This window comes from Heteronotia binoei, chromosome 12 (assembly GCF_032191835.1).
Source record: "Heteronotia binoei isolate CCM8104 ecotype False Entrance Well chromosome 12, APGP_CSIRO_Hbin_v1, whole genome shotgun sequence".
Taxonomy (NCBI): Eukaryota; Metazoa; Chordata; class Lepidosauria; order Squamata; family Gekkonidae; genus Heteronotia; species Heteronotia binoei.
Genome location: NC_083234.1, coordinates 15,596,986 through 15,614,384, shown reverse-complemented (window position 1 = coordinate 15,614,384; position 17,399 = coordinate 15,596,986). Strand labels below are relative to the sequence as shown.

At 47.5% G+C, this 17,399-nt stretch overlaps 2 protein-coding genes across 2 annotated transcripts in view; both read left to right on the top strand.

Annotated features, from left to right (window-relative positions):
• Positions 1 to 538, top strand: part of LOC132580697 (uncharacterized) — a 56,241-nt gene extending 55,703 nt beyond the window's left edge. The window contains exon 23 of the mRNA XM_060251689.1: positions 381 to 538. Coding sequence (XP_060107672.1) covers positions 381 to 538 — 158 coding nt within the window. The remainder of the gene's footprint in view (positions 1 to 380) is intronic.
• On the top strand, positions 487 to 14,707 carry LOC132580453 (uncharacterized). The gene is made up of 6 exons (XM_060251265.1): positions 487 to 748; positions 8,308 to 8,426; positions 9,043 to 9,158; positions 10,834 to 10,969; positions 12,082 to 12,234; positions 13,865 to 14,707. Exons 1-6 carry the CDS (start codon positions 538 to 540, stop codon positions 14,057 to 14,059), a joined length of 930 nt encoding a protein of 309 aa, XP_060107248.1. The 5' UTR covers positions 487 to 537; the 3' UTR covers positions 14,060 to 14,707.
• Positions 14,708 to 17,399: the final 2,692 nt, after the last annotated feature.

The window sequence follows — 17,399 nt, the reverse complement described above, 5'->3', positions numbered from 1 at the left end:
TTACAGCTGCTGGAATGGCCAGGGGTTAGCCACAGCTTTCATAGGAGTTGTCCTTGAAAGGGCAGCTGCTGTAAGAGCTCTCTCAGCCCCCTCTACCTCACCAGGTGTCTGTTGTGGGGGGGGGGAGAAGGTAAAGGAGATTGTGACTGCTCTGAGGCTCTGAGATTCAGAGTATAAGGTGGGATATAAATCCACTATCATCTTCTTCTTCACACCTTGCATTTTTCAGCTTGCTAAATGCTCTCCTCGCAAAGGTCAAGGAGATTGTGACTGCTCTGTGACCCCGATTCAGAGTATAGGGGAGGAATAAATCCAATATCTTCTTCTTCCCTTGCATTTTTCAGCTTGCTAAATGCTCCCCCTGGCCATATTTCCAAAAGCGACAGGCTTCCATGCCGGCTTCCCAAGCCCTTGCTTTCTTTTCCAGGAGCTGTTTTGTACGACAGCCGTTCCTCAGGACCTCATCCTGTGGTCTCCACCGACTTGGCCAGCTTGTCCCCTCGCCATTTTGTGGTTTACCGTTTCGGCTGCACCGTGATGCGCCTCCTGGGGAAAACGTTCTCCTTCCCGGCCATCGTACTCCTGTTGGCTCAGGAGGTCCCCAAGCAGAGCCCAGCCCAGCTTCCATTTGCCGGAGATTCCTACTATGATGCCGAGAACAGGTTCCTGTACATCTTGTCGTCGCACCTGGAGAATGCTGGGGGATTTATAACGGCCTTGTTGAATGCCATGGCACAGATCGAAGCAGGTACAGTCGAGCTGGGTGAACATTTAATTTAATTTTTTTATTTATACCCCACCCTATCCCGCAAGCGAGTGGTAAAGCAGCAGTACTACAGTGCTGTGGTCTGAACTCTCTGCTCACGAGTCACGACCTCTGAGTTCGCTTCCAGTGGAAGCTGGATTCAGTTAGCTGGCCCAAGGTTGACTCAGCCTTCCATCCTTCGGAGGTCGGTCAAGTGAGTACCCAGCTTGCTGCGGGGGGGGGGGGGGTGTAAAAGACTGGGGAAGGCAATGGCAAAGCACCCCGTCAAAAGTCTTCCGTGAAAACGTTGTGAAAGCAACGTCACCCCAGAGTCGGAAACGACTGGTGCTTGCACAAGGGACCTTTCCTTTGCTATCCCGCAAGCAGGCTCTGGGCGGCTTACAACATTAAAAAGACCTTACAAAAACATTAAATGATCTACATCCAAACTAGCTAATACCATAATTACAAAATCTGTAAAATTACAGAATCACAGAATTAGCAAAATAATATCCAACATAACTTAAGCACCCAGTTGGTAAGGTGCTGATAAGGTGCTGGGGGAAGCGGTGACTTCAGGGGACACCCATTGGGTCAATTAAAAGCCTGGTGGAAGAGCTCCATCTTACAGGCCCTGCAAAACTTGGATAAATCCCGCAGGGCCTGGATCCCCAGCAGGAGCTCATTCCACCAGGTGGGGGCCAGGACCAAAAAGGCCCTGACCCTTGTTGAAGCCAGTCAGGCATCCTTAGGACCAGGAATTACAAGATGATGTTGTGCAGCTGACCTCACGGCCTGGGGGGCCTCGTATGGGGAGAGGAGGTCCCCATTTGAAGCTGCTTCATACTGATTTGGCCCATTGGTCTCCCTAGCCCACTGTTGTCTGCTCTGACTCACAGGAGGCCTCAAGCAGACATTTCAATTTCTCACTTGCTATCTAAAAGCAAAGCTACAGAGTACAACAGGAGCTCTCGAGTAGAAATAGAGTTGCCAGGTTCAATGCAAGAAATATCTGTGGACTTTGGGGATGGAGCCAGGAGCAAGGTTGTGACAAGCATCATTGAACTCCAATGGGAATTCTGGCCATCACATTTAAAGGGACCGCATACCTTTCAAATGACTTCCCGCCAATGGAAATAATGGAGAATAGGGGCACCTTCTTTCGGGGCTCATAGAATTAGACCCCCTGGTCCAAACTTTTTGAAACTTGGAAGGTGTTTTGAGGAGAGACACCGGATGCTATGCTGCAAATTTGGTGCCTCTGCCTCAAATATCAGGCCCCCCAAGATACCCATTATACCCTATGGGAATTGGTCTCCACAGGTAATAATGGAGTGCCCAGCAGACATTCCCCTCCACACGCTTTCTGATGACCCTGAAGCGAGGGGAGGGCCCCAAAGTGGGGGATCCCCTGCCCCCACCTGGGGATTGGCAACCCTAAGTAGAGGTTTTATTTCTGAATCTGAAAATGAAGCTACAAAGGAAAAGAAAAGAAAAGAAAAATACACACCTGCCGCTGAAAATGGCATCCCTATGTCAACGTCATCCATTTCCCTCTGTAGCATCTTGTTCAACCTACCGTTTCCTGATGCCTTAGATTCCTAACGATGCGCACTTCTGCTCCATTGCCTGCTCCCTTGCATTTCTGGCTTGTGCAGGTGAGAAACCCATAACATCGGGATGAGAGCTGCCTTTTTAAGCAGCAGCCCTGCCTTCCTGAGGGACCGTCTCTCCCCATATGAGCCCCAGAGAGCGCTGAGGTCAGCAGGGAAGAACCAGCTGAATATCCCTGGGCCAAGGGAGGCCAGATTGAAGACCACTCGGGATCGGGCCTTCTCCATTGCAGCTCCACTGCTATGGAATCAACTCCCGGAGGAGGTGCGGGCCCTGCGATGTTTAGACCAATTCCGCAGGGCCTGTAAGACCTACCTCTTCAAAATAGCCTTCACCGAATGCCGAGCTAAGAAAGTGTCGCTGGATATGTTTTTAGCCACAGAATGTATCAAAGATCTAAGTTATAGCACCATAATTAATTTTAATACAATTTGTAAATGGATTTATGTCGATTTTATAATTATAAGTGTAAGTACTATGTATGATTTTATTGTATTGTATTCATATGTTGTGAGCCGCCCTGAGCCTGCCCTTGCGGGGAGGGCGGGATACAAATAAAAAGTATTATTATTATTATTATTATTATTATTATTATTATTATTATTATTATTATTATTATTATTATTATTATTATCCTTTGTACTGCTTAGTGCCCCTCCCTCCAAGGCTGTTTAATTGGAATTTAACCTGGGATTTGTTGCATGCCAAAACATGCACTTTAGCCACTCGGACTGGACAGGTGCCACTCAGGTGTCCCTTTCCATAGCACTCTGATAATCCGCTGTGGCTTTCTGCAGACTGTGCTTCAAGGTGCCCACGTGTGGATTCGTATACACATAGGGGATAGGCCGGGCTAGCCTAACCTTGCCAGATCTTGGTAGCTAAGCAGGGTCATCCCTAGCTAGTGTTTGGGAGGGAGACCACCGAGGAAGTCCAGAGTTGTGACACGGAGGTAAGCAATGGCAAACCACCGCTGGATGTCTCTTGCTTTGAAATTCCTTTCTGGTTGCCATAAATCAGCTGTGCTTTGATGGGGGGTGAAGGGGGATGCGTATTTTATACATTTTTTTCCTCTTTTGTTGGTACTTTTCCGTTGTGTAGCAAGACAGTGATCTGTGGGTCTCTGTCCTTTATGAAGGCACATTTTGAGGTACAGAAGAGGTAAAGAAAGGTATGTGAGTCCTCAAGAGAGAGCAGATAACAGTGAAGAGAGGTGAACAGAATTTGAACAAATCTGGAAGGTTCAAAGATTATTCTGCATGGCTCTAGCATCCTAGAGATAAGTTTAGATTGAGGGACAGAAGACTGTGTTTAAATGCCTATTCTATTTCCCTTTGCTCAGACGTTGCTGGTCAGTTGTTGCTCAAAGAGATGTTCCCTTCTTTTTGTAACTAATGACAGTTTATACTATTGTTTTATTTTCTTTTTCTGAAACTTCTGGTTCTTAATTTGGAGAAAAGTCTTTCCAGAAGTCGGAAAAGGTCTAGGGGAACAGACTACTACTACATAATGTACCTCTGACTATTGGCCTGGAGGTGGCAGCAAAGAGTAAGGTAAAATTGTGCTAGAGGGGGTCCAAATACAGCCGGAGAGTGGAACTCTTCATTGAGGGCTAGCAGCTTGAGTCCTAACTGATTAATTTGCAAGTCCCCAGTGGTTGCAGCTGTTGCCTGCAGGGCCTATTTTACTTCAAGCAGCACACACTCTGATTTTCCAGTTTCTTAAAACAGATCTGGATCATGCCAGATATTGTGATGATGAAATCCTGGCAACTACCAAGTTAAATTAGGCTGCTACACCCTGTGCTAATCAGATTGCCTTTTCCCATAATTAGAAACCGGGAATAGGGTTTTTCCTTTCCCTCTTATGTAGCAATTGCTTGGCAGGCAGTCTTCCATTGTCATGTCAGTTTTCATTGTTTGTTTCTCCTTTCGTTGCTTAAGCCCTTTTGAAAACGAAGGCACTACGCCTCCTTTTGCATTTGTTTCTTAGCACTTGCTCTGGGGTGCCATTTTACCTTGACAATACCTGGCACGGCTGCAGTCAGGGTCCTCTTGTTTTTAGAAGCAGTAGAGCTCAAAGAGATTGTTTTTAAAAAAAAAAAAAAAAAGGTCGTCCCCTGTGCAAGCACCAGTCGTTTCCGACTCTGGGGTGACATCACATCACGACGTTTTCATGGCAGACTTTTTACAGGGTGGTTTGCCCTTGCCTTCCCCAGTCCTCTACACTTTCCCCCCAGCAAGCTGAGTACTCATTTGACCGACCTCGGAAGGATGGAAGGCTGAGTCAACCTCGAGCCGGCTACCTGAACCCAGCTTCCACCAGGATCGAACTCAGGTCATGAGCAGAGAGCTCAGACTGCAGTACTGGAGGGCAAACCAGAGGTTGCAGGAATTTCTCAGTGCAAGGAAAGGACATGATCCAGTCAAAGGCAGCTGAATCCCTCCTATTTTTTCAGTAGGGTTGCCAGTTCCAATTCAAGAAATATCTAGAAGCTTTGGGAGTGAAGCCAGGAGACTTTGGGGGTGGAGCCACGAGCAAGTTTGTGACAAGCAGAATTGAACTCCAAAGGGAGTCACATTTAAAGGGACCACACACCTTTTCAACGCCTTCGCTCCTTTGGCTGTTGTTGATTTTCCAGGCTGTGTGGCCGTGATCTTGCCACTGTGAGACCTGATGTTTTGCCAGTAACTGTGACTGGCATCTACAACAGCCAATGGACTCTGGCCATGAAAGCCTTTGACAACATATTACCTTCCCTCCGTTGGAAATAATGACGGATAGGGGTACCTTCTTTTGGGGCTCATAGAACTGGACCCCCGGGTCCAATCTTTTTGAAACCCAGAGTGGCATCAGATGCAATACTGCAAATTTGGTGCCACTAACTCAAAAAACAGCCCCCCCCCCCATAGAGTCCCAGATACCAGTGGATCACTTCTCCATTTATGCGAATTGGTCTCTTTAGGGAATAATGAAGTGCACAGCAGACATTTCCCCCACCCCTTTCTGATGACCCTGAAGCGGAGGGGGGGAGGCCTCCAAACCGGGGGATCCCTGCCCCCCACCTGGGGATTGGCAACTCTATTTTTCAGTGACAAAGTTAAGCATATGGGTTGCCAATTCCAGCTTGGGAAATTCTTGGTGATTTGGGGGTGGAGCCTGGGAAGGACAGGTTGGGGTGGGAGGGACCTCAACTGGGTATAATGACATACAGTCCAGTCTCCAGAGCAGGAATTTCCTGCAGAGGAACTGATTGATGTAGCCTGGAGATCAGTTGTAATTCCTAGAGATCTGCAGGCCCCCTTTGGACGTTAGCAACACACCTCTCCCAACGATGAGGGTGATTTCCAAGTTTCAGGCTGGATCATACCAAGACACTCCTCCTCCAGCAATAGGAATTCATTATTTCCTGCACTGTGCAGGGGGTTGGACTAGATGACCCCGGAGCTCCCTTCCAACTCTCACGATTCTGCTTTCTGCAGGAAATTTTTAGTGAAATTTTGTTCATTTTAAGTGAAATTTTGTTCATTTTAAGTGAAATTTTGTTCATTTTAAGTGAAATTTTGTTCATTTGTTCATTTTATGCCCAATTTTAAGTGAAAGACAGCCAGTTTGGCGTAGTGGTTAAGTGTGCAGACTATTATCTGGGAGAACCGGGTTAGATTCCCCACTCCTCCACTTGCAGCTGCTGGAATGGCCTTGGGTCAGCCATGGCTCTTGTAAAATTTGTCCTTGAAAGGGCAGCTGCTAAGAGAGAGTCCTTTCAGCACCACCCACCTCACAGGGTGTCTGTTGTGGGGGAGGAAGACAAAGGAGATTGTGAGCCGCTCTGAGACTCTGAGATTCAGAGTGGAGGGCAGGATATAAATGCAATATCATCATCATCATCATCATCATCATCATCATCATCAAATGTTGCACCGCTCTATAGGATCAGGACACAGGTCTTTTCCATATTCTTGCTTTCCTCCCTTGTCTATTTCTGTTTCTTGGGGGAGGGAGGGGGGTGTTTTAAACCTGCAGTTTAAATCTGCAGGCAGATGTTTTGGACATCAAACAATGTAATATTGAATCGACCACTAGAGGGAGCCAAGCACATGCTGAACCAGGAGGGGGAAAGACTCCGAAGCAACTGGAACACACAAGCGAGGAAAATGCGAATGTGGAAGAGCCCACAGTCCCTTAAATGCAGCCCCCAGCATCTTAAAACAATAAGGAATTTGAGCCAAGGAGAGGGGTTGAGACCACAAAGGCCACATATGCCAATCGTGCAACTGGACAGATAGCCCATTTGTTTGTGCCCAGGATACATTTGTTAACAAGGCCATGACACAGGTGTGGATTGTACCATTAACAACAGATTAGTTCCATCTGGATCCTGTCCTGCTGTGCAGATTTCCTGAATACCTGTTGTGCTCAAAGGAAACCGCCCCACCCCCCAAATAATGCAGAAAGGTCTTCAAACTGGCGAGCAGATGTGGCCTTTCCTAGGTTGACCATTTGGATCCCTTCTCTTCTTTTCCAGGTCCTCCAGTTTGGTGTAGTGTTCAATGCACGGACTCTTATCTGGGAGAACCGGGTTTGATTCCCCACTCCTCCACTTGCAGCTGCTGAAATGGCCTTGGGTTAGCCACAGCTATCACAGGAGTTGTCCTTGAAAGGGCAGCTGCTGTGGGAGCTCTCTCAGCTCCACCCACCTCGTTGTGTCTGTTGTGGGGGAAGGAGGAAAAGGAGATTGTGAGCCACTCCTCTGATTCAGAGAGAAGGGCGGGGTATAAATCTTCAGTCTTCTTCCTCATCGCTTGTCTCCCTGGAGCAATTCAACAAAACTGACATCCAAGTTTCAGCTAGCTGGCGTGGTTTGCAGCTTGGTTTTTCTAAACCGAACTTTGTCCATCCTTGATAGCTGATGGAAAGGAGGACAGGAAAAGTACAGCGCTCTTGGCGGTGGGCAGACACTAGAGGATGTTGGGAAATGGGAACTGATCGAAAGCTTTTGATAGCTGAGGGTTCATTTTGTGCATCTGAGAGTGGGGGCTACTCAGGGCTGCTGAGACCCGCCATAGGGTCCCAAACTATAAGTTGCCGCCCCCACCCAGAGCCACATGAGACCTCCAAGAACAGGGGTGGCCAAACTTGCTTAGGGCAAGAGCCACATAAAGACTGTTTGAGAACCACAAGACTTGAACATCAGCTGTTTGAGAGCTGCAAGACGTGAATGTCAGATGTTTGAGAGCTGCAGGGCAGGCAGGAAGGAAGGAAGGCAGGAAGGAAGGAAGGAAAGAAGGAAGGAAGGAAGGAAGGAAGGAAGGAAGGAAGGAAGGAAGGAAGGAAGGAAGGAAGGAAGGAAAATAGATGGGGAAGGAGGGGTGGATAGAAAGTAACTCTTAACTTTAAATGCATTTTCCAAACTGTTGGCTGGCTTGGCTTGGAGGAGTGATTTAAAGAGACAGATGCCTTCTCCAAGCCAGCCAGTGGAGTGGCAGCAGCTTCGAGAGCCACAAAATATGTATGAAAGAGCCACTAACCTTATGCCGCTCTCACTCTCCTCTTCTCTGCGGGGCTTCTGTTGGATTTCACACTAGCTGCCTCGGCTCTGCAACTCACTTCGCCTTTTGGGCAGCAAACAAAAACTGGTTTTTGGAGGATCTTGTTTGCTGAGCGAAAAAGGCAGAGCAAGCTGCAGCCCTGGGGCAGATGGTGTGAAATCCAACAGAAGCCCCGCAGAGAAGAGGAGAGTGAGAGCGGCATAAGGTTAGTGGGAAATCGGTCCCCATCTGGGGTTGCCGACTCTGGGCTGGGAAATACCTGGAGAAAGTTGGGTGTGGAAATCGGTGGGGGTCTCTATTGGCAAAAAGGTCGGAAGCTGCAAGATTAAAATCGTTCTGATGACTTGGGGGCCTCCCTTGTATCTCTCTTACCTTGCATCTTTCTTCTCGCCCCCCCAGGCCCCAAGGAAGCCCCCCCTGCTAATGCTGGCTTTTGGAAGGCGCTCAACACAGCCATCGCCGCTCTAGCCAGTGCTTTCTTCCAGTGTTCTTGGGGAGCAGCAGAGACAACAGAGAAGGTGAGTGTGTGTCTGCAGAGAGCTTCCGCCCAAATGCCGTGAAGCTGCAGGGGCCTTTTGAGTACTCCTCCCACCCATCAAAGACACGTTTTATTTATCTCATTCATGAATAGAAAAAGAGTGAGAGTGACTTCCCACTAGCCTTGCGCCACTCTCAATCTCCTCTTCTCCGCGGGGCTGCTGCTGGATTTCGCACAAGCTGCCCTGGACCAGCGAGTTGCCCCGCCTCTCTTCAAGTTCCCTCCGCAGCAGGCAGGATCCTCCGAAAACTGGTTTCTGTCTGCCGTGGAGGGAACTTGAAAAGTGGCGGGGCAACTCCCCGGCTCGGGGCAGGCTTGTGCAAAATCCAGCAGCAGCCCCACAGGGAAAAGGAGCCACAAGACCGGGACAAGGTGAGTGGGAAGTGGGTCTGAGTGTCTGAAGACTGTAAAGTTTCCATATCAGCAAAAAATAAATAAATAAAATTGGAGCGGGGAGGGGGTTGCGTGTGATCTTTCTGAGGTTTGTGCTGGTCATTGAGCGTATTAAAATCGAACGAACAATCTTTCTGAGGAATAGTCTTTCTAATTAGAACCCCACCGGAGACCTTCCTTTTCTTCTTTGCTCCTTCTTCCAGAGCCCTGTGACAAATTGCTCCCCCATTTGCTTAGCCACTCGCTCCATTTTCGAAGAACTGCTGAGCGTCCCGATGCTGCCGGATTCTCACTTCCTTGAGGAATGCCCACACAAAAGGTACCAATGGTTTGTCTGATGAGACGCCCAGCCCTGTGACAAACAAATAAGTCTCCGTCTGAGATTCTGGCTCCGTAGGTGACCTTCGCGCATACGTTGCAGCAGCAGAGGTTTTGTGCTTTGTTTTGTTTGCATAACTGAAATAATTGCTTACCTTATATAACCTCCCCATTCTTTATTTCCTTATTTGTGCAGGTAAGCAATCAAGCCCCATGACTAAGACGTGATCTTTATTCTGCAATAGTGTTGGCTGCATGATATTAGCAGGGGTGGAATTCTAGCAGGAGCTCCTTTGCATATTAGGCCACACACCCCTTATGTAGCCAATCCTCCAAGAGCTTGCAAGGCTCTTTTTTGTAAGCTCTTGCAGGATTGGCTATATCAGGGGGGGTGACCTGATATGCAAAGGAGCTCCTGCTAGAATTCCACCCCTGGATATTAGTGCATATGTTCCAAGAATGCAGCCATCTTTAATGGCGCACCAAATAATGATGCTTAGCATTTATACAGTGCTTTTGATTTACAAAGCACCTCATAGGCATTATTATTATTATTAATATTATTATTATTATTATTAATTTTATTTATATCCCGCCCTCCCCGCCTAGGCAGGCTCAGGGCGGCTAACAAACATTCAATAAAACATGTTATAAGTACAGTAATTAAAATACATTAAGTGCATTAAACATATAGACACACTAAAATTATAAAACAGCAGAAAATTATCAAGATAATTATCTTGTTATCTTCATAACACCCCTGTAAGGCAGGCCGGTATAATGATCCCTGTCTTGCAGATGGGCCAGGCTAAGGCTGTGACAGGGTGACATGGTTAAGATACCTTAGAGAACCCGTAACAGAAGCAAGATTTGAGCCTGGAACCTCCTGAATTCCAAGAATTACAAAAGAGCATTGTGCAACCTAAATTCCAGATTTCCAACAATGCTGATCTTTATCTATCCAATTCTGAATTCAAGCTGAGGGAAGTTTGCCTTGGACACGTTGACGCCTACAGGAAGTATCTCCTTGTGTTGAGAAATCTAGTAGGGAAAGATAGCAGTGTAAGGGTTACTGTTGTATTACCCAGAGAGCTAACAGATCTAACAGATAAGCAGCCTCAAACAGGTGTCCTGGAGAGGTGGCAGAGAAATGTTCTAGATAAACAGCTAGATAGTGCCAACAGATGTAGGAAGGCCTTGTAACTAGTTTAATTCCTCCTTTTCCCAGTTACCTCATCATCTTAATGCAATGGATGGCAGGTTGGCATTGATCCTCTGAACATGGTTGGGTAGGGTTGCCAAGCTCCCGCCAGGGGCGGGGGATCCCCCAACCAGCTGGCAGGGAGCAGGCTACTGGGGGGGATCCGTCTGCATGTGCCCTCCCTGGCATGACATCACCCTGAAGTGACGTCATTATGCCGGGGACGTTGCGCTGGGGACTCTCTAGGACTCGCACTAAAAACTCTATGGTACCATAGTGTTTTAGCACAAGTCCTAGAGCTTCCCTGCACGATGTCCCCTGCACGATGACATCACTTCCAGGTGACCTCATCGTGCCACACACGCTTAGCGCGCACGAAGAACAAGTCCCCCGCCGCAGCAGCGGAGGGACTTGACAACCCTATGGCTGGGTGGCACAAGTGGGACATTCCTCTTATCTCTTCCATGATCCTCAGGGTGCAACGTTACAAAGCTTTCCAGCTGCAAGCAGAGATTCGAAATATAATGGAGAGTCCAGAGCAAAAAGGAGGGAAGGAGGAGGCAGGCGGCGATGAGAGGAAGAAACGGGAAGGAGATTCCTCTGGCCACAAGGTATGTCATCAAACTGCTGCCATTTTGCCTGCTTTAGCGCTTCTGCCATTCCTTATAAAGACAATCCCTCATTCCTCTTTGCTGCCCTGCCCTCTTCAAAAAGCAGCAAGGCCAGATTTGCATACCACACGGGCCTCTCTGTGTTGTTACAAGTTCCTCTACCGAGACCTGTCCACCATTTTTTTTTTTTTTTGCCCAGAAACTGTGGCTGTGCTCTCACAAGGAAAGGAAACCTTGCCAGAGTTCAGGGTTCTGATAATGGGTGCCTTTACTGTGCTATCTTTGTAGCGGCGTGGGGAAACAAGGAAGTAAGGAGTGTTATCTCCTCAGCATTCAGCTGTTATCTTCTGAGCAGAAGGATTATCTCCTCAGTACTAGTAGGCAGGTGCCTGGCTGGGAGGCAGCCAAAGGTCAGTGGCAGCAAGATGGAAGACTGTGGAGATTGAGCCCCTGCGTAGGGCAGCCAGATGCGACGGAGAGAAGTGCTTTTGTGTCTTACATCATTATGCAAAATTTCAGCACATGAAACTCTTGCAATGTGCCTTCTGTTGAAATCACTTCTTCTCTATCACATAGGGTTGCCAATCCGCAGTTGGGGGGGGCAAGTTTGGAGGCCCTTCCCCCACTTCAAGGGCTGTATCAGAAAGCGGGAGGAGGGCTGAATGTTCCCCTGGGCCCTCCATTATACCCTATGGAGATCAGTCCCCATAGGGTACAATGGAGGATCGATCTGTGGGTATCTGGGGCTCAGGGGGGGTGTTTTTTTGGAGGTAGAGGCAGCAAATTTTCAACGTAGCATCTGATGCCTCTCCTTAAAAAAGGCACCCAAGTTTCAAAAAGATTGGACCTGGGACTCCCAATTCTATGAGCCCCAAATTAAGGGGCCCCATCCTCTTATTTCCAATGGAAGGAAGGCATTTAAAAGGAATGTGGTCCCTTTAATGCGATGCCAGAACCCCCCTTGGAGGTAAATCATGCTTCTCACAACCTTGCTCCTGGCTCCACCCCCAGAGTCTCCTGGCTCCACCCCCAAAGTCCCCAGACATTTCCCAAGTTGGACCCGGCAACCCGAATATCACAGGAGTCACAAGAGGTGTTCATTCCATCTCTAGGCCTCTCTTTTCCAGGCGAAGATTGCTGAGCTGGAGCAGACACTGGATGCCTTGAACGAGGACTTCTTCCAGCTCACCGTGCAGGCTTTGACCATCCAGAAGGAAGAAGAGCATTTGAGCCTGGAGTTCCAAGCCCATGAGGACCCCCATGCTGTAAGAGGATCATTGTTTCATTGCCTTCCGCCATTTGCCGGGCTCTTGTTAGTTGTGTGCCTGTATGTACCTTCATTAGCTCATGGCAAACAAAACTCTTAGCCCTTTTGTAATTTGCAGGGCTTTTTTGTAGAAAAAGCCCAGCAGGAACTTATTTGCATATTAGGCCACACCCCCGGGCACCAAGCCAGCTGGAGCTGCGTTCCTGCTAAAAAAAAAAAGCCCTAGTAATTTGTCTTCACAACAACAGGGTATTACATTTTAACCAGTAAACACAGAGGGGGAGAGAGAGAGAGAGAGGGTGTTTTCGCACAGGGCTTACCCCGGAGCGACATCCCTCTTCACCGCGCAGCGTCTGCGTGGATTTCGCACCAACTGCTCCGCAGAACCCGGAAGAGCCGCGTAGTGCTGCGGCTTTTGCGTCGCAAATGTAAACTGCCAAAAACCAACTTTATATTTGCGACGCAAAAGCCGCGGCTCTTCCGGGTTCTGCGGAGCAGTTGGTGCGAAATCCGCGCAGAGGCTGCGCGGTGAAGAGGGACGCCGCTCCAGGGTAAGCCCTGTGCGAAAACGCCCAGACTCTCTCTCAGTACTCCCTTGAGCCCATTTCAGGCAAGCAAGAGAACTTGGTGCCTCTGCTCCAGTGTTCAGAGTGCTAAACACATGTAAAATGAAGATTTCACTCAAGAAAGTTAGTCCGGTTCTGCTGTTTCAAACAGCTTCTCAATTCAATCTCGTCTTCTGGGCACCTCTTGATGTTTCCAGCGTTGCGCTATTAAAATCCTTGCTGCTTTTCCGCTACTTTGGACCAACGTGGCTACCCATCTGAATTTATGAACTAGACCCTTTCAACCTTGATGGGCACTGGTTCTCTGAAATGTCAGGTGTTGGTTTTTCCCAGCAACTGGTAGTTGCCTTAAGTGGAAATACTGGGGAATTTGAAGCTGAAACATTATGTAAATAAATAATATCCTTTACCACTGGGTCCTGGACCCTTCTTTGTAAAGGCATGCTTAAATCCAGGGCTTTTATATATATATATATATATTTGTAGCATGAACTCCCATGTATATTAGGCGACACTCCCCTGATGTAGCCAATCGTACAAGAGGGTACATGGCCTACTGTAAGCTCCAGGAAGACTGGCTACATCAGGGGTGTTTGGCCTAATATACAAAGGAGTTCCTGCTACAAAAGAGAAAAGGAAAGGTCCCCTGTGCAAGCAGCAGTTGTTTCCGACTCTGGGGTGACGTTGCTTTCACAACGTTTTCACGACAGACTTTTTACAGGGTGGTTTGCCATTGCCTTCCCCAGCCATCCACACTTTTCCCCCAGCAACCTGCAAATGGAAGGCTGAGTCAACCTTGAGCCGGCTACCTGAACCAGCTTTCGCTGGGATCGAACTCAGGTCGTGAGCAGAGCTTAGGCCTGCAGTATTGCAGCTTTAACACTCTGCGCCACGGGGCTACAAACGAAGCCCTGCTTAAATCTAGCAAATAGTAATCAGAATCTGGATCTCTAAGTACCTAGCATCCAGTCTCTTCCACTGAGCCAGGAACACCGTTTCCGTAGTGCTGCCAAATGGAGTGGTTTGATTCTGCTGCTTTCTCTCCCCTCATCAATGTTACAGTCTTCGTGTGATCTTCATGAGGAGAGGACGGAGGACTTCTCCGAGCAACTCGAGTATTGGGCTGCTGTGAGAGACAAAGCTCTGCTGCTGGAAATAGAGAGGAGTTTTGTTGTGCGGCGCATCAAAGGCGTTGAATCCGAACTGGCTTGCCTTCTGAAGACCCACGATGGCCACCAGATGAGACCGTCCAGTTGACTGCATTTAGATCTTGCTAGAGCAGTGAGCCCTTCATATTAAAGGCTTACTAGACTCCCGCAGGGCACTCATATATACACCCACAGCAACACACACACAGACATCGTTTTTGTTTCAAACCAACGGTTGTCACAAAGTGCCATCAATCCCCTTTAACGGAGATAAGCAGGAGCCGGATACTCTAACTACGGATAAGATCTCTGAAAGCTTAAATCCCATAAATCCGTATGTCTGATATCGAAACTTTATAATGAAATGGTCTCCAATTCTGGAAACATTGGAAACTGATCCACTATTGGTTGGGATATTTAAACAGAACAAATGTTGGATAAACTCTCTATTGTATTAACTTAAATTTTATATTGTTAAAGTCTATTTCATATAGTTATGAAGATAACATCGGCATGGAAAACAGTTTGATAAACATTTTGTAATTAGCTTAATAACTGTATTCCCATATATAGGTGTTTTCTTTTATTCGCTTCATTTGTTTTTGATTGATTGATTGATTCGTGTTAAAATCTGTGTTAAAACTTGAAAATTTGTACCCGGTACAAGAATATTAGGTCTTGGAAAACATTTGAACTTTTATTTTGTATTTGATTAACTAATATTTCAATAAAAACGTTTTTTTGGGGGGGTGAAAAATTCATTTGCACATATTCCACACTAATAAGTGGCCTTCGTGGCAGGGGAAAACTAATCCTGTTGGAAAACTTGGGGAGGGAAGGTGGCTCAGTGGTAGAGCATCTGCTTGGGAAGCAGAAGGTCCCAGGTTCAATCCCTGGCATTTCCAAAAAAAAGGGTCCAGGCAAATAGGTGTGAAAAACCTCAGCTTGAGGCCCTGGAGAGCCGCTGCCAGTCTGAGAAGGCAATACTGACTTTGATGGACCAAAGGTCTGATTCAGGATAAGGCAGCTTCATATGTTCATATGTTCAGCTAATCTTATATGCATCAGATGGATATAACGAATCTGAAGACGCACATGTGGCTTTCAGAACCATCCTTCTGGACCACCTAGCAGTAGCCAGACTGGGGTGCTACTATTTTGCAGTGGCTCCATTTCTGTCTTCAGCGTATGATCAATCGCCACTCTTCCTGTACCCCCTTGGTCTCCTATAGCAAGGCTTCATCTTAATTCCTGTCCTATTTAACATCTACAAGAAGCCACCAAGAGAGATCCTCCAGAAGTTTGAGGTGCAGTATCTTTAGTATGCAAGCGACACCCAGCTCTACCTTGTTCTGTCAACAGATCCTACAAGGGTGTAAGGTCCTGAATCATTATCTGCCAGTAATGATGGGCAGGATAAGTATGAACAAATTGGAACTTAATGCTGACAAGATGGAGGTACTGTTGGTTGGGGATGTAGACAGCCCTGGAGCTGAGTTTGCACCTATGTGTGGTTGATATTCTCCATGAAGATAAACATGAAGATCCAGGTTTAAACTTTGGGTGTCTTCCTAGATCTGGCTTTGTTCCTGGTGGCCCAAGTGGCATCTGTGGTGAGCGATGCCTTCTACAACCCTTGGCTAATACACCAGCTGGCACCTTTTTTAGAGAAGTCTTCTTTAGCAAGTTATGCATGCTAAACAGGACTTTTGTACCAAACTCTAAATGAGGCTGCCTTTGAAAAGTTCTTGCCAACATCAAACTGTTCCACAGCAAGATTGCATTGTTGTTACTCAGGGCAAGCTGATTAGGCCCTATAATCCTGTTACATCTTTGTTGGCTCCTCGTTTGGTTTCAGGTCTAATAAGTGCTAAATGTTTTGGAATCAAGATGCCTCGAGGGCCAGATTTTCCAGCATGGACCAGTCCGCTACTATAGGTGCCAACTTCCAGAAGGTGCCTGGAAATATTGTATTACAACTGGCTTCGGAGATCAGTTTCCCTGGAGAAAATGGCTGCTTTGGAAGATTGACTCTGGCATTATACTCTGCTGAGGTCTCTCCCCTCCCCAATCCCTGCCCTCTCCTGGCTCCACCCCTAAATATCCAGGAATTTTCCAACTAGGGCTACCTACCAAGCTCCCACTGGGGACAGGGGATGCCCTGCCCTGGAGGGCCCCAACCCACCAGCAGGGAGCAGGCCACCAGGGGGATCCCCGCCCCTGAAGAGCCCCATTGGCTGTGCTGTACCCAGCATGATGATGTCACCCAGAAGTGACATCATTGTGCTAGGGACGTTGTGCTGGGGACACTCTAGGACCCAAGACGGGAGCACATTCAGCCGGGACTTCGGGCTCTGCACTGGCTGCCAATATCCTACCGAGTTCGGTACAAGGTGCTGGTTATTACCTTTAAAGCCCTATATGGTCTAGGACCTGCCTACCTGAGGGACCGTCTCTCCCCGCATGTTCCCCAGAGAGCACTGCGATCGGGATCTCAAAATCTTTTGGTTGTCCCCGGGCCGAAGGAAGCCCGCTTGAAGACCACAAGGGACCGGGCCTTCTCTGTAATGGCTCCATTTTGGTGGAACCAGCTGCCGGAGGAGGTAAGGGCCCTGCGGGATCTTACTCAATTCCGCAGGGCCTGTAAGACAACCCTCTTCCGGCTGGCCCACAACTAACCGGCCCTGTAGCCCTGTATCCCTGTATACTGGCTACTGAATATTGAATATGGAACACCGGAATGCTGAAGACAGTATACCGAATCAGTATTTGAATTTGAATAGAGTGTAGCTTCACGACCGCTGTCTGATTTTTAACGATATGTATATTTATAACAAATGTTGGATTTTAATTATTTAATATGAAATGTTAATTTTAAAGTGTAATTTATTTTTATGTTAGTTTTACATATGTTGTAAGCCGCCCTGAGCCACTCGGTGGGAAGGGCGGGATATAAATCCCAGATAAATAAATAAATAAATAAATAAATAAAAAATGCTAAAAACTCTATGATGCCATAGAGTTTTACTGCAAATCCTAGAGCATTTCTGATGTGACACTCTAGGCATCATGGTAAAACTCTATGGTACCATAGAGTTTGTTTACAAGTCCTAGAGCGTCCCTGGTGTGACATCCCCAGCATGATGATGTCACTTCCAGGTGATGTCATTGCACCAACGGAGGGACTGGGCAATCCTATTTCCAACCCAGAGCTGGCAACCCTAACACATACTGAGACCAGCTGCCAATGCTTGCTCTGTTATCTTACTATATTCAGGGATTCCATGACAGGTTTCTTGGTTGCAGCAGCCAAAATTGTGGAATTCAGTCTCTTGTGAAGCTCATTCAGCATGTTTGCTAAACTTCCATAAAGTGGTGAAGATTGTTTAGAGGAAGATTGGTCGATGGGAAGCTTGGTTGGAGGGAAGATTGGTTAGAGGGACTCCCTT

Excerpts from the sequence above, each read along its gene's own strand:
- LOC132580453 (XM_060251265.1), top strand. The coding sequence starts at position 538 with ATGCGCCTCCTGGGGAAAACGTTCTCCTTCCCGGCCATCGTACTCCTG. Across the intron at positions 8,427-9,042 it reads CAGCAGAGACAACAGAGAAG|AGCCCTGTGACAAATTGCTC; the intron begins GTGAGTGTGTGT and ends TCCTTCTTCCAG. Across the intron at positions 10,970-12,081 it reads GAGATTCCTCTGGCCACAAG|GCCTCTCTTTTCCAGGCGAA; the intron begins GTATGTCATCAA and ends TTCCATCTCTAG.